The 20,057-nt window shown below is 35.6% G+C and overlaps 3 protein-coding genes across 12 annotated transcripts; 2 read left to right on the top strand and 1 right to left on the bottom strand.

The window, feature by feature from the left end:
- Positions 1 to 1,673: 1,673 nt before the first annotated feature.
- On the top strand, positions 1,674 to 5,081 carry LOC144572365 (autophagy-related protein 18c-like). 7 transcript variants are annotated; one of them, XM_078321915.1, is made up of 6 exons: positions 1,674 to 1,734; positions 1,919 to 1,960; positions 2,543 to 3,357; positions 3,786 to 4,059; positions 4,408 to 4,531; positions 4,785 to 5,081. In XM_078321915.1, exons 3-6 carry the CDS (start codon positions 2,593 to 2,595, stop codon positions 4,870 to 4,872), a joined length of 1,251 nt encoding a protein of 416 aa, XP_078178041.1. In that variant the 5' UTR covers positions 1,674 to 1,734; positions 1,919 to 1,960; positions 2,543 to 2,592; the 3' UTR covers positions 4,873 to 5,081. The 7 variants fall into 7 exon arrangements, with proteins under 7 accessions (XP_078178041.1, XP_078178042.1, XP_078178037.1 ...); XM_078321916.1 differs by lacking the exon at positions 1,919 to 1,960 and having other exon boundaries at positions 1,690 to 1,734; XM_078321911.1 differs by lacking the exon at positions 1,674 to 1,734 and having other exon boundaries at positions 1,749 to 1,960.
- Positions 5,082 to 6,233: 1,152 nt separating this feature from the next.
- LOC144572620 (uncharacterized) lies at positions 6,234 to 15,126 on the bottom strand. Of its 4 annotated transcripts, none has more exons than XM_078322266.1 (21): positions 14,901 to 15,126; positions 14,186 to 14,253; positions 13,780 to 13,802; positions 13,465 to 13,634; positions 12,903 to 13,010; positions 12,422 to 12,538; positions 12,055 to 12,085; positions 11,573 to 11,700; positions 11,239 to 11,334; positions 11,045 to 11,099; positions 10,537 to 10,618; positions 9,743 to 9,956; positions 9,319 to 9,487; positions 9,011 to 9,051; positions 8,804 to 8,876; positions 8,599 to 8,709; positions 8,472 to 8,497; positions 7,613 to 8,165; positions 7,173 to 7,270; positions 6,863 to 6,978; positions 6,234 to 6,646 (listed from the first exon to the last, which is right to left on the bottom strand). In XM_078322266.1, exons 2-21 carry the CDS (start codon positions 14,225 to 14,227, stop codon positions 6,521 to 6,523), a joined length of 2,379 nt encoding a protein of 792 aa, XP_078178392.1. In that variant the 5' UTR covers positions 14,228 to 14,253; positions 14,901 to 15,126; the 3' UTR covers positions 6,234 to 6,520. The 4 variants fall into 4 exon arrangements, with proteins under 4 accessions (XP_078178392.1, XP_078178391.1, XP_078178390.1 ...); XM_078322265.1 differs by having other exon boundaries at positions 6,236 to 6,646; positions 10,531 to 10,618; positions 14,186 to 14,234; positions 14,901 to 15,125; XM_078322264.1 differs by having other exon boundaries at positions 6,238 to 6,646; positions 10,531 to 10,618; positions 14,901 to 15,125.
- Positions 15,127 to 15,547: 421 nt separating this feature from the next.
- LOC144572764 (uncharacterized) lies at positions 15,548 to 19,681 on the top strand. Its single transcript, XM_078322438.1, has 5 exons — positions 15,548 to 15,634; positions 16,690 to 17,010; positions 17,406 to 17,523; positions 18,738 to 18,809; positions 19,322 to 19,681. Exons 1-5 carry the CDS (start codon positions 15,548 to 15,550, stop codon positions 19,411 to 19,413), a joined length of 690 nt encoding a protein of 229 aa, XP_078178564.1. The 3' UTR covers positions 19,414 to 19,681.
- Positions 19,682 to 20,057: the final 376 nt, after the last annotated feature.

A 20,057-nucleotide genomic window follows, 5' to 3' on the forward strand; every position in this document is an offset into this window, starting at 1 on the left:
TTGTTTTACGTTCTTTCCGCATCTTAAACAAATAAATGAGTTTGAACAGTCAAAACCCCAACAGACTTAATCAATGGGTTTGAACCGTCAAAACCCAACAATGTAGTCATGAAGCACAAGACACTGGATAGCAAAAGCATTAAAGGATAACATATATGTAAGATTAGTAAAATAAGCTTGAGATTGATCTAAATGAGGCCTACCATTGTCACGGTCCAGTGACTGTAATAACGGAATAAATAAATCTTGTATAAATCCCGTGACGCATAAAATAGGTTTTAGCATCACTCAACACTAATCCTTCCAGAGGATTTTCGTGGTGGGTACCGTGATCACGGTCAATGACCGTTATCAACAATGACCACCGTTATACTCCAAATTGCTCAGATTAACCTACCGTTGTAACGGTCCCCTGTACCATTGCAACGGTCACCACTTATTTTCTTTTTATCAGCTCTCTATAGATAGAAGCTATACCAAGGTTTGGAGTATCACTCTAGCAGCCTCCAACTTTAATATTTCGTATTTACAGATCTAGAGAAAGTTGTTATTGCTTGTGCACTCCAACTTCAATATACACAATCAATCTCAAACTTATTCAATCAATCAACCAACTCCTAAAGTGATCCTGCGTGATCGAATCATTTACTACTTCGAGCCTTATGCTCATCTAGCAATCCTTGAGTCCTCGTGAATCGGATTGTCTTATTATGGCCGTGTGACTTCCCGGAAGAATTGTAAAGGCTCACTGATTCCACCTTGTACTCAATTCTCATTGGGTAAAGAAAGGCGTGCCATCTAGAAGGTCGCAAGCCCCGGAGACGTAGGCATTAGTACCGAACTCCGTAAACAACTCTCGTGTCAAGTGTCTCTAAACTCTATTTACTTTACATTTAGTTTAGGACAAAGTTATTCTAGTTTCCGCCAAGAATAACTTATAGACACGTTAGAATATTATTATTTAGACCAAAAAATATAAAAAAACCTATTCTCCCCCCCCCCCCCCCCCCCCCCCCCCCCCTCCTCTAGGTTCTTTGGGTCCAACAGATAAAACTAGCAGGAGCAATTTTATGCAAAGAACTCCCTCACAAGAACACTTTTTTTATTCCTTTATGCTTACTTGAATCGTGAGTTTGAATCATCATTTCCAATGTAATAAAATGCAATCTATGCGTGCACATATGCGTATTCAATTGTAATCCGCATAAAAATCTGTATACAGTCAATATATGCGGCTTCACATATACAACCGCATATCACTACTACATATTCAATTATTATTAATGTATATTCGGCATTATATTACTATATATTATTTATATGATATCAAATATTACGGTATATTATCACATATTTATTTATTTATATATATATGAATTCTTATTTTAAAATTTACATATATAAATCTCATACATGCGGCTGCATAATGTATAGAGGGAGAGTATCCTCTGCGGAGCTTTTAATCTGGTTCGTTGGTTTTAATCGAATGGACCAGATCAGAAGGAGCTCAAATTTTGAGATCTGATTTGGTCCGTCCGATCAAAACGAACGGACTACATTAAAAGCTCCGCAGATAATAGCGTTCTAATACATAGAAACTGCATTTAAAAACATTGATCATATTCATATCCAAGCAGCTGTTTAGTGATTACTGATTACTAATAAGTTGTTAAAAAACTGGAGATATCTTACAGTAAGTATTTTAACCGCGCGCGGACTCGATCCGGGGAGCTGGTAGTTGTCGCGCGCTTTTAATAATCCATTACTCTTCTTTCTCCTTATCCCCGCTTAATGCAAAAAAAAAAAGTGCAATCCAAACTTGACGTACAATTTGCCTTTTTCGGAACAGAATTTTTCATCTGTTTCTGTAAATAATATTTGCCTTTTTCTTCTCTTATATTTGGCGGACAATTTATAGGACCCGATTTGATCGAGTCGAGCGAGAAAAGGGGAATTCAAGGTATTTTCGTGATGTCTAATTAGCTTTTCTTAGTTCAGCGCTATGATCTTTATCACCGATTTAGTGCAAGGCTCTGATGCCCCAAAGCAGAAATTTGTACGAATCCAACACTTTTTTCTTGATTTAGTTGCTTGTAGAGAGAGAATTCGGGGTCTTCTTTGAACTTTAGTATTCATTTTTAGTTTCGTTAGTATGAAGGTTTCATTTGTTCTTGAATTTTGAATTTTCTTGTGTGCTCTTATTTTTCTGGATGAATATTAAGGTTTCTTTTCCTCCAAAAAAAGAGAGAGAAGATTGTAGTTTTCTTTCCATGGGCTCATTTATTAATGTCTCTATCTTTCCAGTCTCCTAGACGACTTCAATTTCAATGAAATGTTCACAAATCTTCACCATATGTTGATTTGAATCAGAGACCTTCAATTGTGTTCTTCTCTTACGTTTTCTTTTCAAATGTTTTGTTACCAGTGCTACTGTCATCCTTCTCAGTTCTTGCTGCTTTTCTCTGAGTTATGATTCTTTACTTTTCATGTTTAAAATTTTTAAACTCCCAATAAGAAGGCAATTAACTGCTTCATTTTCTAGGAAAGGGTAGGAATTATAATACCTAACACTGCTCCTAAACCCTAAGCCAAATGAGCTCTGAGGTCTCTCCACCACAAGGCATACAAAATGTTCGAGGCAATCCTTTACGCATTGCATGGGATCTGCCACCATCAGCTCAACCTGGTATTCAACCCGATAATGACCATACTGACCCGGAATGTCAACCCGACCTCCTCTCCATTTCTTGGAACCAAGATTTTGGCTGTTTTTCAGCTGGCACTAGTAATGGGTTCCGCATCTACAATTCCGACCCATTTAAAGAAACTTTTAGAAGGGATCTAAAATCAGGAGGTTTTGGGATCGTTGAGATGCTATTCCAGACCAACATCTTGGCCTTGGTGGGTGGTGGGTCTGACCCACAATACCCGCCCAATAAGGTACTGATATGGGACGACCACCAAAGCCGGTGCATCGGTGAATTCTCATTTAGATCCCTTGTTAGAGCTGTCAAGTTACGGAAGGATACAATTGTAATTGTGCTAGAACATAAGGTCTATGTGCACAATTTTTCTGATCTGAAATTGTTACACCAAATAGAGACTCTGTCAAATCCTTGTGGTCTCTGTTGCTTGTCTCAGAATGTCAATACTTCAGTTCTTGCTTGTCCTGGTTTGCATATGGGTCACGTACGAGTTGAGCATTTTGGCCTTAAGGTGACCAAATTTATTGCTGTGCATGATTCAAATGTTGCATGTATGGCTTTGACTATGGATGGCTTGTTACTGGCTACAGCTAGTATGAAGGGTACACTGATTAGAGTTTTCAATACCCTGGACGGAACCCGCCTACAGGAGGTATGGTTCTGTATTACTTTTAATCTGAATTTTATTAATTTTGATATGCTATTTATATAAAATAAATCTATGTACACTTCATAGCTGCGGTTTATGTAGGTAATATTACCATTTGTACTGCAAGCTGATTTTATGTGTTGGTTATTGTGTAAATAAGAACAGACACTTGTCAGAAGATAAATTAAGCAAGTATATATATCTAATGCGGTAAATCTACTTGTTAGCATCGGTACTGGTGTGGGATTCCTGAAATACTACTGTGATGGTGTCATCATATGTAATTATAGTATTCGACCAAGTGACAACCAGGATAAACTTTGTCACTCCATACAATATTCTTGTGGGATCAAACAGTAGCAGTAGAAGTGAAACAAAATCCCTTTTATAAAAGATAATTTGAATTCACAGAAGTTAGTGAAATGCTATAGGTAAGGAGAGGACTAGACCGAGCAGAAATACAAAGCATTGCATTATCTCCAAATGTACAATGGCTGGCTTGTTCAAGCGACAAAGGCACTGTGCATGTGTTCCGGCTCAAAGTAAGAGTGGCATCAAAGGAGGACTTGGATAATCAGCACTCACCATCTGGCGCACCAAGTCCGGGGACAATGGGTCGTTGGAATTCTACCTCCTCTGTAGATGCTCTTTTGTCTCCAAGCACCGATGGGGATAATTCAAGCTCTTCTCTTTCTTTTATGAGGGGTAAGTATTTCATTGCCTTCTTTTATTTTTCACAACAAGGTCTTTTTCTTGTTCTCTTAATAAAATAATAATTTCTTCTGACCTTGTGCCAGTATGAGTTACTCTTTCCCTTTTGGTTTGGTTTTGAGTTTTTTAGGGTTTGTGATTGAATTATGTTTTTCTTTTTTAACCCTGTATGAAGTGTTGAAGACTTTTCTCCAGGACAGGTATGAATCAGTATTCTGAACCAATCAGGTGAAGGTTCTAGTATGGGGCATGCTTTAGACAATATAATTCTCTGCTGCGTAATTGTATAACCTATCACATGTAGAGGTAAAGATGAAGTATGTTCAAAAATGTTTTTTTCAGGTGTTTTGCCAAAGTACTTCAGTTCAGAATGGTCGTTTGCGCAATTACATTTACCAGAAGTGACCCGATACATCACTGCATTTGGATCTCATAATACTGTCATGATAATTGGCATGGATGGGAGGTAATGTTATTTTTTAGTCTTTCAGAAATTAAATGCTAAGACAAGGAAGAAACTGAATAAGGTAAAATAAGAAACCAAAATTGGAATTTCTTTTATGTTACTCATTATGGTGTATCTAACTCCTGCTACATAGCCAGTATGCAAGTAATTGATCGCCATTCGCACTGTTGATATTATTTTTTGTCATACATTGGGAGCCAAGTATATAGCATCATTTTCATGGTAAAAAAAACTATTTTCCTTCTCCTTTCAGTTTCCGCAAATGCAGCTTTGATCCTGAAAACGGTGGGGAGATGTCTAAGGAAGAGTTAGTTTGGTATCTTAAGCCTGACAAAGAGTAACATCATTTTTTTTATTTCTTTTATTTCTGTTTTCTTGAAGTACTGACAAAGAATATCAGGATTTAATATTTGGAAAAAGAAAATGTATGTATTGCATTATTATCTGTTTTTTTTGTAAGTTAGTTTGATGCATTTGCTCCTATGCTTGTACATTTGTATATAAGTATATGACCTTTTTTTCTTGATTGTAGTAAGCATGCTAATTAAGAGTCTCTCTGGTGTCGATTGTAGTAAGCATGTTTAGATTATCTTTGTTTTGGTGTCTTATTTGTGGGAATGGAATTCATCCTTGCATTTTATCGTCATGACAAGGGATCAACTCTAACTAAGCCGAAATATCAAGTCTATTTAATTCCTTTATGTTGAGAATATACTTTTTATGTTTCTTTGCAATAAGCATCATGGTAGAGTCTTGGAGTTTCGTTTCCATCTTGCAGATCAACTCTATGAAAAACTCCTTTGGAATGTTAACAATATTTAGCGAGATTGGCTAAGCTCAAAACGTTTTTTCCTAGCCTCAGAAACAAACAATTCGGCTTTCCAACTTTTAAAGTCCAAACAGTCGATCTAAACCGTTAAATATTCAATCTATATTAAAATGTGCTTGAGACAAAATTTTACATTTTTTTGAAATTTTTTTACTATTTATTAAGATGATTTGAAAGTCGTTGTTTTTCAATAGTGTAGAAAATTAATAAAAACAATGATTTTCAAATCATCTTAATAAATAGTAAAAAAATTTCAAAAAATGTAAAATTTGATCTCCAAGCACATTTTAATATAGATTGAACATCTAACAATTTGAATCAACTGTTTGGACTTTGAAAACCGGAAAACCGAGTTGTTTATTCCTGAGACTAGAAAAAAAAACATTTTGAGCTTAGCCAATCTTATATTTAACTTACTTTATGGAAGGTTTTGTTAACAAATGATGTTGTATAAGGACATTTAAATACGATACCGTCGTTCATGGCCATTATAGCACACTGATTAAGTACTAGGTATGCTATACTAGTCCGAGATTACTGAATCAGATTCTCTGCATTAACGCACCGTTTGAGTTTAGATCGAATTACATACTAGCACAAATCTTGAAAGGCCCTGTGCATTACAGGTGTGGGTCGGATTGACCTGGATTCTGATCAGACGGTCCAGAGCTAAACTTATGCAATAATGCAGAGGATGCAGACTCGTGAATCGTGATTACCTAGTACTGAAATTGGACTTCTCTGAATAGGTACACTATAGTACGCACACCATCTCCGGTCATGAAAGGGATTTCTGGTTAACCATGCAAATGCAACTGTTGCAGCATAAGTCATCCTTTGAAGGACTTCTATCAGTTATAACCAGGCAACATGTCACAATTGGAATGATTTGACAATGATAGCAAGGAATTCCCTTGTAAAAGCTGAAAATGTATTTTCCACTGCTAATGTACACCAACAAATCCAAAATAAAGTGTAATTCCAAGAGCTTTTCACGAGTTACGCAAGGCAAAGTTCTAGGCAAGTCAACTTCAAAAGAGAAAAGTTCTAACAGTGATGAAAATAAAAAAATTACTAGAGTATCTATTATGAACTTTATGAATATTTACAGGAGAACCTTTTAGCAAAAAGTAACACGAGAACTTAACAACCTCAGCAGTTCAAATATTGCTAAAACAAAGGCTAATGTCTTCTTTCAACTTATTTTTCTTTTTGTTTGTCTTTTTGTTTTTATCTGGAGTATGAAGTGTGTGTATTGAAGAAAAATTTCCTGTCTCATCTGCTTCCTGCAAAGTCACTACACATAATAAAGAAATAAAGAAGATTAATTATTATTTTCTCATTTACTTAATTTGTACTTAACTGAGGAAAGGTCAAATAAAAAGATGGAATTACATAGTTCTATGCACAATAAAAAAATACATATTATATGATGACCAAAATCATTATATGATATGAACTTATGAATAGGTCCTAAAATAGGAAAGTTTTTCTTATTGTACCTTCTTTGTGTCCTTTCCTGAAGCTTCTAGAAGAACTTTCTGAACACAGAGGAGTTGAAAAACGTAACTCTGAAGCATCACTTGGTATTGTGCGTCACATTTTCCCTTCTCATTTCCTAAAACAATGAAAATATTAACTATAGGTCAATTATATATCAGACAAATTTGCTAAAAGACCCAAATAGAAAAATAAAAGGTTGAAAAATATTAAGGATTGAAAATATATATGAAATTATGGATATATTTCTTCATTGCATCAAATTAAATTGGAAATTGTTTCCTTCTAAACATATAATGTAAAGTATTGGACCTGGGTTTTTAGCTTGAGGTGGAAATGGCGATATCTTTTCACTACTATCTCCTGTTAGATTGCACCTCTCGAATTGTCGAGATTGGGCTGGAGTGTTTCTAAGAGAGAAATAAAAAAAAAGTATAATCTCAGCAAGCAAATTCTGTTTCCCATTTAAATTTCTATTTTTGATACTATATTCTAAAAATCCTGATTTTCCATATCAAGCAATCAAAACCATCTCTAACTTTTGGTAACATAAAAATACATACCGATATATCCAAATTGATTTGCTACTCATTTGAGATTTGTTCCCTCTTTTATGATTTCTCAGATGCTGTTGTTCTGAATTAGAGATTTTATATGGCTACAAAACTTCAGTTGAGACTTAAGAGTTCTCTTAGTAGATAGTAACACCCTATACCAGTCAGGCAAGTAAAATCCAAATTTAGAATACTTACGGTGTACCATTGGCACATGCCTCAAAAACTAAAGGAGACTCCTCAAAAATACACTTGTCGGCCTCAGTATGTCCCCCATTCTCAGCTTCATCTGAAAATTTCTCAGATTCGAACTTCGGTCCCTCGTTTTCAATGCACATCTCCTTCATACCCAGCCCAACCTCTCCTACACAGCTGGATTTCATTCCCTTTGGGTGTTCACTCACTGGATTGTTGAAAATATCAACCTTCTCTTCTTCATTTGCATGAAAATCTACGTTCGTGCTTGATCTTTGTTCAACTGTAACACTCTTGGAGGGTTCTTTTGACTTTGTATACTTCATGCAGTCAGAATCTAGGAACATGTCCTCCATTGAGTGATTGGTTCTTTGCAGTTTAGACCCTGTGGTACTTGATTTTGTTCTACGTGTGCTTTTGTCATGGGCCTGAGAAGGTATGTTGTTGAACTTGGGCGAGTTGAGATTCAAATTAGAATTCATTTGGAAGTCATCCATGTGGTTTATCTTGCGCTTTTGCGGACATGATTGAAAGCTGTAGTTTTTCACTTCTTTGACTGTCGTTGAAATAGAGCAAAGGAAAAAGAAAAGGCATTGTGTAACATAATATTTGACAAGTGGCTATTTTGTTTGTTTGGTCAAAATTTCTTCCTTGTGGTTCTCTAACAAGATAAGTATTGCAGGTGTTAGGGTATTTATTTTAGCCCTTATATAAAATGTGAAAAATGATATAGCTAAAGACAAAGGAAGGAGTTGGAGGCTTTCTGTATATTATACAGGGATAATTTGCAAATGCCTGAGATAGTGATTCAGTTCTGCTTGATATCTCTATGTATGCAAGTTGAAAGGCAATTCAAAGTTACCTCTGCCTGTGGAGCATGACTCTTCGCTGAAACAAAATTAGAAAAAAATTAAGAAGGCACAGATGGAAACAGATGAAACAAGGTACTGGTAACTAGCAAATGGCAAGTAAACAAGTTAGTACATTACCTTCTTAAGCTGGTGGTATCTAGCAAATCTGCAACCCCGTCTTTTAAAGGCCAAACTGGTTGAGAGAAAAGGCCATCAAAGTCTGATTTCCTTTTGAATTCAGGTGTATCCCTGCTTATGACAATTACTATATCACAAACTTATAAAAATAAAAGAGCATATTTTAAGACTTTTTGTACAGAATTATGAAAAGTTTGGTGTCTACCTTTTCCAATGAGAATTTATAGGCAAGTACTTGCCTTCCATTGTTAAGGGGCTGCAGCTAGGGCCAGCTCTTGCTAAAAGATTAAAAGAAGGAAAAGGAAAAACATATAATAACTAAGTTTTCCAAGTTTCAAAGTGAAATTTGAGAATTTTTCACTCAATTTTTTAGTAAAGGAAACAGGAGGAAGAAAAAAAGCAAAAAAATTACCTGAGTACAAGTCCAACCTTCTCTTCATGTTTGTTCCAGTCCTAAAAAAGGGTTAAAGATGTTAACTTCAGTTATATCAATGCTTCACTCTATCTGATGATATCAACAGATAGAATACCTTAGTTCAAACTTGAGGCTGGAAAATAAATAGTTATCAAAAGATTAGAATGTAGGGACCATTTGGCCACTGAACTAGCCTGATGCAATCAAAAGAAGCTCGGCGAGCATATAAAGCGCTTTAATTTACAGTTGTAACTTGCAAATGTATATATTGTACAACATGTGTATATTTTCCAAGGGAAACAAACCTCAGTGTAGGAAAATCATCATATTCTTCAAATCCAGTGAGGGTTGGATCAAATATATTTTCATTTGGAGAAGTTCTGTTGAAGTCCTCCAAATTGAACAAATTAGTGTCCCACAATCTATCTTTTCTCTTTCCAGACAAATCAACATTAGCTGTCTCCTCATAAGTAGCTGGTAAAGTCATTATAGGTAATTAAAACAATGGAAAATAAGAAATAAAAGTTGGATTGCAAAAAAGATTAAACAGAACTGCACCACACACAGGGCACAGACTTAGCTCATTGAAACAAATCTAAAAAACTTCCAAGCTAAATATTATATAAGAGATTGCCAAAAATGCCACACTGATCAGAAATGGCCTGCCTAATGTATTGGTAGTCTGCCTAACATCTACCAGTTTTGGGCACAAACAGATTTGGTGCATACCTTCCCAGATTTGGTCACAGATGTGCTCATCAAATGCACCATCCTGTCCAAAATCAGGACTGTCGTCAAAATTATCATATGAATTGGGAGAATAAATGTCTTCAAACTGGTTCTCTTTGCCAAATACTGTCTTGTCTATAACTGGTCCATAATCTCCCATCCTTTCTGATTGGCTGACATCATTTATCAAATTTGTATCATGCAGTAAGGAATCCTAAAAGTTTTTGAAAAGACAAAAATGTTAATTTCCATACTGTGTGGTACTTGACTAAGAAAAATGCTAAGTGGCATTAGAAAGGTAACGCTCAGTGCTATGTGTTACAGTGCCAGAACCATGTTTTAAGGGCACTGGGAGTCAATTCAGAAAGCTCTTCAGATATTTTCATTGTCATAATTCAAAATGCATCTCATATATATAAGAGTCCTTGTGCAAAAATCAAGTGAGGCCAATATCATTTCACCCCACTGTGTCTAGTGAGGGTATGCCGTTGATCAGGTAATTATGCCCTAAATCATGTGGATTGCCCCCAGAAAAATTCAAACAACAATATATAAAAAAAATCAACAAAAAATATCAATTACAAAGAGTGTTGCAACTTGAAGTACCAGCTGGTAATACTGACCGGTAATATCATCAGTGCATATTGCATACAATGGACATTTTCTACAAGATGTCATAACTAAATACTAAAAACAGTGTCCAATTATATAATGTAATTAAATTAGCATCACATTAGGTACTTGCATCCTTTTGTTTTTTAGGTGGATAATTAATAGAGTTTGCTAACCAGCACCATTTCAATCCCAAAAGGAATTGACTGAAATTCTTTGTTCAGGGTACACCTTGCAGCTCTTTGAGGAGGCTCAGGACAACCCCTGCATTAAAATAAATAGAAAAGAGTGCTTTAAGCATTAAAAAGTAACAAAGGATTATAACTTGCGGGCCCAGTACTTTTAAAAGTGCTCACTGCAAGTTTCACATAAAGCCACTTAGAAAACCCATCACTATGGATTGCAGAACTGGTCACCACTGAAAAGTTAAATTTTGTATAATTTAAGTCAGATTTGGTGCTGAGCAGGACTAATTAGTTTGGGGAACCTCTGCAGGAACTGGAATTGCAAGCATCAATCAGCATAAACTCATCCTGCTAGTCCCCCCCCCCCCCCCCCCCTCTCCCCACCACATCACCACACACAAATAATGAAGTGAAAGAAACAAATATAAAATTTTGTTCTAGATATAGAAGAGAATGATACTTTAGAAAAATAGATAATGCAAAAGTGAAAGACATAGTATCAAACCTTTTATATGGCACCGGAGATTGGGGAGGTGTCTCTACCTCAACTTTTCCTAGACCTAAAAGATTGTGCAATTCTATTGTAAGCAGAAGTTTGCTTCAAGAAATCCAAAATGCAGGGGCAAAGATCTGCTGATACAGACAACTGCTCAGAAAACACACCAAATGCAAGTTCGTAACAAAGTTTTGGTTCCTTACCTTTAATAGAAAATGCTGCATATGCTTCGTGACATAATTTCTGCACAGAGATTCTTTCTGAATCTTCATCATCTAGAAGGTCAAGAAGTGAGACCTCTGCAATTTGGATTTAATTTCAAAATCAACAATGACATAAATAATTGACCAAAATTGACCAGGCAATAATGGCAAAACAAGTAGCTGATACAACTAAAACAAACCCCAAGTAGCCATTTGAGAAATGCAAGGAGAAAAAAATAATTTCTTATTTTAAGAATTTGCATAGTATGGACCAGTACCAGCCCCGAGTACCAGAACACTGAAACTAGAAAGCGGTAATTGTAGTAAGACGTACCACTTTGAATATTACTCTTCCCCTTCTGTTTCATATCAGAACTCTTAGATTTCAAGGGACTTGAGGGGGGGAATTTCCCAAAATCACCCACTTTTTCCGTAAAATTATGTGCCTTCCCTGCAATTGGCCTGTCAAGAGATATATGCCTCATTTGGTATTACAAAAATTAATCAATTAATATACTGATGTTGTTATTTCCTGTTAAAAATAATTAACCGACCATCTTTGGCATTGATGCCCTTGCCTTTTTACATGCTGTCAATTTGGCACGTTTATTGGTAATAGCAGAAAAATAACCTAGAGGTTCTTCTATAATCTATAGAGAAGTCAGCAGAATGTACAAAATGAAGCGTACAGTGTTATCTAAACTAATTCATTAAAATATTTTTTTCATATAAATATGTGATTTCATGCATGCAAACACAAGTAGTACATTTGCATATCCAAAAAGAAATAAAAAAAAGAGCTCTTAATAGACTTACTCATGAAAGGAGGAAGTCCGTGTTACAGAACCTGCCAAATCGGCATCCACTCATCAGACAAATATTACTTGAAAATGAACTTTATTTAAAAAAAAAAAAAATCCAGATACTGGTAGCCCACAAAACACCAACAAAAGTATATGTAATTTGGAAAGAACCATATAAAAATTTGCACTATACCATACTCAATTATGGTTCCATATACAAAGGGTCCACATAAAAAACTAGGAAAACGCCAATTAAAAAGAATATCTCATGTGCAAATGTGATATATCTATGTGTTGATCAGCTTTTTCGTCAAGTTCATTACTGTTTGTTTATTTATTCATTTGTTGGTTATAGCAACCTAACCTTATGAAGTCAATACCTGATTCATTTGGGCTGTTAGAGAGTCCAGAAATTATCTTCTTCACTGCCATTGCAGGGGATAACTTTGAGAGATGACCATTGTCTTCTTGAGAACCACAAGTACTATTATGATCATCTAAACAATCACAGAATATAGACAGTTGTGAGTGTTAAGGAATGCTACCAAAACAAAACTCAAAACTGGGCCTCTTTCAGCTTGAATTGCTGGTGTAAATATTCTAACTGAAACTCTCTGCCTAATAACTTATCTCACTGAGTTACTCATTTAATGATCATCCCTACAATTAAAATCAAGCACTGAGGTACTACTGTACCAACTGCTTCTTACCAGTCCTAGGAGGTTCTTTCTATCAATGTAAGTGGACAAACAGCCAAAACATATAAAAATCATTGACAATATTGTCACTGAACCACATCTAAACATACTTGTGAGAATCAGGACTTACATGGTAGATTGATATCAGCACTGAAATTCTAACCTTTACATGCTTTATTCGCCTTGGTTGGATCCACAGACCTGAACTTCTTCAAAGCAGCTGGAGAAGACAGTTTAGAAGGATTGTGGAATGCTTGCGTAAAACTATTATCTGATACAGACAACAACAGAAAGATTAGGCAGGCAATGTACTATTAACAATTGAAAAACTGAACAGAGGCTTCAGTTGGCTGGAATTGTACAGGACCTATCCCAAATAGTCAGGCATTAGTAGTAAGAATCAGCCCTCTATATCACGCCACCAACAGGTAACCTTCTTATTACCGAGGATTGTAATTCCTTTGAGCATGTAGCAGCACAAGACAAGACCAGTACATCACTTGAGATAATCCAAGAGAACTGATTAAAAGATAAAGGACAAATTTGGATAAAACTAAGGAGGTACACAATAAAGTGGTAGTAGAACCAACTGTTAATGTAGCAAAATAGAGAGGACCATCCTAAGTTATAAATAGTTTCCAGCCAACTGTTAATGTAGCAAAATAGATAGGACCATCCTAAGTTATATATAGTTTCCAACCAGCAGTTAAAATACAAAGGCTTACTTTCTGTATGAACTGATTCTTTATTCTGATGTAGTGTGGCCAGATTCACAAAGCTCAATATGTCAAGTGACCTAGCATCTAATGGGTTACCCCACTTGTTGGTCTCTGATTGGTTTTCTGTGCTAGGTGTCTGTTGCAGTCTTCTCTTCAGCTCAAAGTATTGCTTTTGTCTGAAAAATATAGAGGTGGTATTGCTTTGCTTTTTATGATTTCAATTCTTTGTATGAAAACAGTCTCCAAGAGCAAGCAAACAAAATAAATAAAAATAATAAAATACTAAAAACATAAAATCAATAAAGAAGGAAAAGAGCCTACTTGCTTTGTGTTGATTTTCTTGACTGAGGATTCCCATGCAACAATGAGACAAATTTAAGATATTAGTAAATACACAGTAGAATCATCAGAGCAAAGAAAACGAAATTTGAGATATAACATACAAAATAGAAATAAATACCAAGATATGGGCTGCTTGTTGGGATGACTATTAAAGATGAAGTCATGTCTACTGGGGGTACAGTGCAACTGGGTCCCGACTGGACCTCAACTTCTTTTCTTTCTTTCTTTATATATATTTTTGCTGTTTAGTTGCTTAGCTAAAGCTGAGTTAAACACTATAATGTAGATTTTGGCATTGGGACCATGCTGGTAAGATCCAATACTGGTATCATCTTCCTACAGTAACATTTGATCATGGATGCCACAAAAGAGGGGATGGACTTACAGTAGAAACCTTCCTCCTTGAACCACCAGTCCATTTTAACATTTTGAATCTGAAAGAAAAGAAAAACCCTAGAAGAAAGAACAACAATCAGACCTTTTAGCTGGTTTTGATCTATAAAGGGAAATAGTTTAAAATTCCTGGCATAGGGACAGTTAGCTTAACACTTCACCGAGACAGAAGATGGAAACAAGATAGCTATTCTCCTATCACAATGAGTTAAATTTGATTGCAAAGTAGACTGTAATATCTGAATTTCCAATTTGTTTGCTAACACTCTTGCGACAATGGCAATAGAAATATCAACTGAGCCATAAACTTGACAAACCCCTTATCCAATTCTTCTACATTTTTCCTAAAATACAAGCATAGACCAATTTCAATTGAATTGTGGATAACAACCGTTTTACACTTCATCTTGAGGATATGTTTTGTTACAACTCTGAATCTAGGAAATCTGCTAAACAATATTGAAATCAGGAATAGTTTTTTTTTTTTTAATTTTTTTTTTTCTTTTCTCATTTCACAATGAAACAAGTCTTTAGAAACTCCAAATCACCTACATAAGTAGAGTCCACAGTGAAGATCAATTATGGAGAATACGTGCAGTGAAGGATTAGATAACAAAAATATCTCGGTGAGAGCGCAAAAACGAAATGAACAGGAAAAAAAGAATTACAAATTTGAAGCTATATATAAGAAGAGAACAAACTCTGACCAGGGATAGGAGCCTTATGGAACAATAATTCAGCTCTGAAATCTCCGAAAAGGATAAATTCTACTATCAGAGTCGGAGCGAGGGGGTGGCTAGCGAGGGCGGTTTCGGGCGAAAGAACGCTTGAATCGGAAGAGACTCACCGTCGAGTTACGCCGATTCTTCCTTCCTTGTAGTTGTTCGAAGACTTGATTTTTTTGAATCGCTTTTTCAAAGTTGGATGTGATTGATGATCGAAAGAGGAATCGAGGGCAGCGGGAACTGGAAGTATAATATTTTTTTCCTGGGTGACCAGCGTTTAAAAGGAGTAAACTGGAGAGGTGGGCACTGGTCATGGGAGCGGCCCAAAAAGGGAGCCCAAGTATTCCCTTAACAGGACAGCAATCTGAGCTGTTGAATTTGATTTTCATTTTATTTTTTTTGAAATCTTGACAGTGGCTACCAGTATAATTTTTATTAAATAAAATATAAAATTACATTTATCATTTATCATTTCACATCTATAATATCATCAACATCAAATAACTTCAACAATCTAAAACTCATAACATCAAACATCGAACAACACAACATCAACATGTAACAATAACATCTAACAATGCAAAAATATAAAATAGCATAGAGACGACTGGAGAAAATAACGGCATGAGATGGCAAATGAGAGAGAGGCAGAGGGGCTATGTCTCTTTTCCTTGACCATCCTTTTTGTTATTTCCACAAACCGAGCTCTAGCAGAAGTAATGGCTAAAGAAAACATATGCGAGAGACAACCGGAAAAAATAATGCCTGAAGACGGCAAATGAGAGAGAGGCGGAGGGGCTACGCCTCTTTTCCTTAACCATCTATTTCGTTATTTTCACGAACCGAACACTAACAGAAGTCGTCGAAAATCCAAAGTTGAACCGGAGAAAACATCGAAGTTGATGACTCACAGTTCTCACCAAATAGAAAGAAGAGACGAAGTGAACAGAGAGCTGGCCAACGAAATAGGTTGAGATGGACTTGAGATAGGAGGGGAGGGAGGGGTTGTTGGCGGCTAGGATTTCTCCTCCCTCAAAATCTTTTTTTTTTCTTTGAGGCGTATTTGAAATTGTATTTAAGAATCAAATTTTATATATTTTTTAAAATTACTAACTTGTTTTTATCCGTAATATGTATACTGGAGTTTGGCTAGTATAATATCAGTGTCATTTCAACCTATATGACACTAACTCTATAACCTATCAAATCGACTTCAAATGGTGAATCCAAACCGTTCAAACCGATCTACTTCACTAGTTGTGCATTTACATGCAAAATTTATAACTTTATGAATTTATTTAGTATTAAGTCAAGCGGTCAAATATGTGAGTTTTTAAGTTAATTTTAATACATTCATTTTTCAATATTTTTACCGCTTGATTTGATACTAAAATAACTTAAAAATATAAAAAAAAATTGTATGTAAACACATCACTCATAATATAAATCGGTTTGAACGGTTTGGATTAATCGTTCGAAGTCGATTTGATAGGTTTGAGAGTTAGTGTTATATAGGCTAAAATGACACCAATGTTATATTAGCCAAACTTGTATATATTGTCACTCCTAAAAGATTCGAGACAAAAAAAATGCTGCCTGCGACTTCGATTTCAATTATTATTATAACTCATAAAAGGATAATGGGGTGTTACTGTAGCTATGAACAGTGACACCCTCATTCCCTGCCTTTCGATTCTCATCCTGTGATTTACATTTATCTCGCTGATGTCACGTGACGTCAGCAATAAAAATTTCCCAGTTTTTGTCGCAGCTCAATCTCCATCACGCCGTCGATTTCCGACCTTTGCTCTCTCCCTCACCTCTTTGTCGTGTGGCTCTCATTTCAACGCCGCGTGGCTCTCAGCTCGATGCCGCGTGCCCCTTCTATTTGGGTACTGCCTACCTCCTCCTTCACCGCCATGCCTATTCCTTTCATTTCTGCCATCTAGCTCCCTTCTTCCAGCCACCCCCAGTTAGTCCCTTTTCTCCATTCGGTTTTCTCTCGCCAGCCTTGTCCATCGGCGATCTCTTACCTGGCTGCTCTGCCCGCTGTCACTCTCTCTGCCTCGTCGATCTTCTTCTCCCTCAATCAGTAAGTCCCTCTTCAATACACTGCTGCACACTCCCACTGGTTTAGGCAATTGCATTCTTCCTACTGATTCCAACTGATACCTAAACATTCCTCTCGCTCAATCAGTAACTCGAATTACTACTACCACCAGCAGGAAATACCAGTGTTTGAATAATTGCATAGTCAATTTTTTTTTCTTATATTTTAAATTTCTCCCCATATCTCTCATTTTTTTCTCATACATTGAATTAATAACACAGCTTAGCAACGTGATACTCATTGTGAACACTGCTACCATAGCCACTGAACACTGCTTATAACAAAGACTAAATTCTGAGCATGAGAATGAATTTCAAATCTTCCAGATTTTGCAATTTGTGTTAAATTGTCAACTCTTGCATTACTCTCAATTGTAGATTACTAAAGAAGGAAATTACACAACAGCTTATGCAAAATTAGAAGTGCAGCCTCCTTTGCATTTGGGCATAAATCTCCGTTGCGATTTGCCAGTGTTGTTTGCCGACTGTTACGAAGGTAATTAGTCACCAACTTAATATGTAATAAGCTTAACCTACTACTTAGTACATGACCATACCAGACTTTGCCAAGTAAAACTCTGCTTCGAGTATTCTTATTCTTATTTTCTAATTATTTGATTTACTTTAACTTATAGTTGTCATTTTCAGATAACATAATAAATTAATTTTTCATACTAACTCTCAATTGTCATATTTGGCTGGAAGTTCTTCCCCCTTTCATTTTACTGGCACATCAGCTATGACTGAATGAGGTTGCTTTAGATTCCAAATTAGTACTTATAAATATCTATGTAATGTGATGGGGGGGGGGGGGTTTGTAATAATAGTATATAGGTTAATATATAGAAAACTTTACTAATGAGATGTAATAATAGTACATACACTAATATATAAGGACTTCTGTAATAATAGGAAGTAGTAATATTATAGAGGCTAATATATAAAACACTTTCGTAACACTCTTTCTTAGGCCGAACTATATTGTTTAGTTATTAAATCCAACCTTTAGTATCTGTTTTATTTATTTATCCGTGCTTTCCACATATATATGCTTCAACAAATTCCTACAATTCGGCTCATCCGATCATAGTAGTGTCAGGTACAAAATCCAATGTGTGCTATTGAAAGGTGGTCAAATTTAGGGGATTTCAAATGGTTTGACCAATTTGGCTCCAACTGAAATGAAAATTTCTGGTTCGTGAAGCCTCAAAAGGTATGCTCACTCCAAACTTCCACATTAATGGTAGTTCGGGTTCAAACCTACTAAGGGAAAGAGAAGGAAAACAAAATAGCAGAAATTCATCAATTTTAACTTTGAAGGAATCTTTTTCTAACACGATTGACTGTAAGATTAATAAATTAGTTTGATAAATTTTGGATTGATTTTAATTTTCCTAGAAATATGGCTCTTCATTTAGCAGCACAAGTTGGTAATTTGGAGTGCAATCATGAATTGCTTGCTTAGAACTTACCAGCTCCAGAGAGATTCTGCTGGGTAACAATTGGGTTTACTTTGGACTCTGAATTGGTTCTTTCGGTTCCATTTTGGAAAAATTGAGCTCATTTATAATTTTCTGATTTTTCCAATAGAATAAATAGTTTATCAAGATTAATCGTGGGATACAACAATTTATATCAGAGCAAAGCATTGTGGCTCTGTATATTATTCATGCATTTTTTTTCTTACTATCAGTTTTTCTATTTAATCAGTAATTGCTGGTCTGGAAGAGACTTACACGGAGGTCATGAAGAGGGCAGATGTGAAAACAATTGTTCTTATTGGTAAGTTTATAGTGGATCACATATAAGGTATAACCTTACTTTGCTGAATTTACATTTTTTTTATTTGAAACTTTAACATTAGATTTTCTTACGTGACCATTTCATGGTGGTTCAAGAATAGAAATGAAATAATTTGTTTTACAATTGGCCCAAATATGTCACTTATAGACATTAAATTTACATTTTTGATTTGGAACGTTAACACCAGCTTTTCTTATCTGACCATTTCATGGTGGTTCAACAATATCAATAAAATAATTTGTTTTAAAATTGGCCAAAATATATCACTTGCGGACAATTCTGAAGAACAAGTAATTCAATTTTAATTTGGTGATTGGTTTCTGGCTTCTTAGGTTATCTGTAAGAATAAGTGGAACAAAAATGGATTTTATTTTCACATCTTATATTCTATGTTACATTATAGAATCCTTTAAGAAGTTTGTTGCTGAATGATGGTATTTAATTCTTCCTAATATATATCTGAATATATTACTACTCTTTTTTCTACGTAGGCAGTGGAGTCAAGTTTTCCGGAGGCTTCAATATCAATGTATTCAGTTCGATTGTATATAATGCGCGATTCAGAAACAAGGTATATGCCTAAATGTTCGTAGGTCACAATAGGCACAAGTTAGTACCAGTTCGTTACATATTGGGGTTGGGGCCAATATTGTCAATGACGGAAATTGGAATTATCTGAAGTGTTTTCCTTGATTTTGAATGTATTTTCTTTTCCTTTTTTGAGGAAGATCAGTTTGCAAGGTACTTTTCTCATGGTACCATGTGTGTGGATATAGCAATCAAGTGTAAATATTATAACGATTATAACCCGAGATTGAGAATAGGCACTCACTGTTTTTCTTTTGCTTTCATCTTTGTGTCCTGCCAATTGACATTGCTTTTAAAAAATTTGTGAGTGAGTAACAAGCTCATTGTCTAAGAAAATATTTTGCTCTAGATGCTATAGCCTTGTATTTCCCATACAAGACATGGTAGGTGTCACACCCCGCGGCCACAGGTCGTGACAGTCCCCCGCCGTAAGCATACAACGCCGTGTATGCTTACAATGCAATTAACAATTTAAACCAAACAACACGCAATTCAAAACAAGTTTCTAATATATAATCAGTGTACACAGTCTGGACAGTAAATAATACAACATAAGTATCTCATCCGGATACCAACCATGAGGCCTACCCTAAAACTATACACCAAAATATCTAGGGTCCTGAGATGGTAAGCTACTAT

This window comes from Carex rostrata, chromosome 20, assembly GCF_964058835.1.
Source record: "Carex rostrata chromosome 20, lpCarRost1.2, whole genome shotgun sequence".
Lineage (NCBI taxonomy): Eukaryota > Viridiplantae > Streptophyta > Magnoliopsida > Poales > Cyperaceae > Carex > Carex rostrata.

Excerpts from the sequence above, each read along its gene's own strand:
- LOC144572620 (XM_078322265.1), bottom strand. The coding sequence starts at position 14,227 with ATGTTAAAATGGACTGGTGGTTCAAGGAGGAAGGTTTCTACT. Across the intron at positions 9,957-10,530 it reads TTGGGATTGAAATGGTGCTG|GATTCCTTACTGCATGATAC; the intron begins GTTAGCAAACTC and ends AAAAACTTTTAG. Across the intron at positions 7,271-7,612 it reads GCATGTGCCAATGGTACACC|AAACACTCCAGCCCAATCTC; the intron begins GTAAGTATTCTA and ends TTTCTCTCTTAG.
- LOC144572764 (XM_078322438.1), top strand. The coding sequence starts at position 15,548 with ATGGCAAATGAGAGAGAGGCAGAGGGGCTATGTCTCTTTTCCTTGACC. Across the intron at positions 17,011-17,405 it reads ATCTTCTTCTCCCTCAATCA|ATTACTAAAGAAGGAAATTA; the intron begins GTAAGTCCCTCT and ends TCTCAATTGTAG. Across the intron at positions 18,810-19,321 it reads GAAAACAATTGTTCTTATTG|GCAGTGGAGTCAAGTTTTCC; the intron begins GTAAGTTTATAG and ends TTTTCTACGTAG.
- LOC144572365 (XM_078321915.1), top strand. The coding sequence starts at position 2,593 with ATGAGCTCTGAGGTCTCTCCACCACAAGGCATACAAAATGTTCGAGGC. Across the intron at positions 4,060-4,407 it reads TTCTCTTTCTTTTATGAGGG|GTGTTTTGCCAAAGTACTTC; the intron begins GTAAGTATTTCA and ends TGTTTTTTTCAG. Across the intron at positions 4,532-4,784 it reads ATAATTGGCATGGATGGGAG|TTTCCGCAAATGCAGCTTTG; the intron begins GTAATGTTATTT and ends TTCTCCTTTCAG.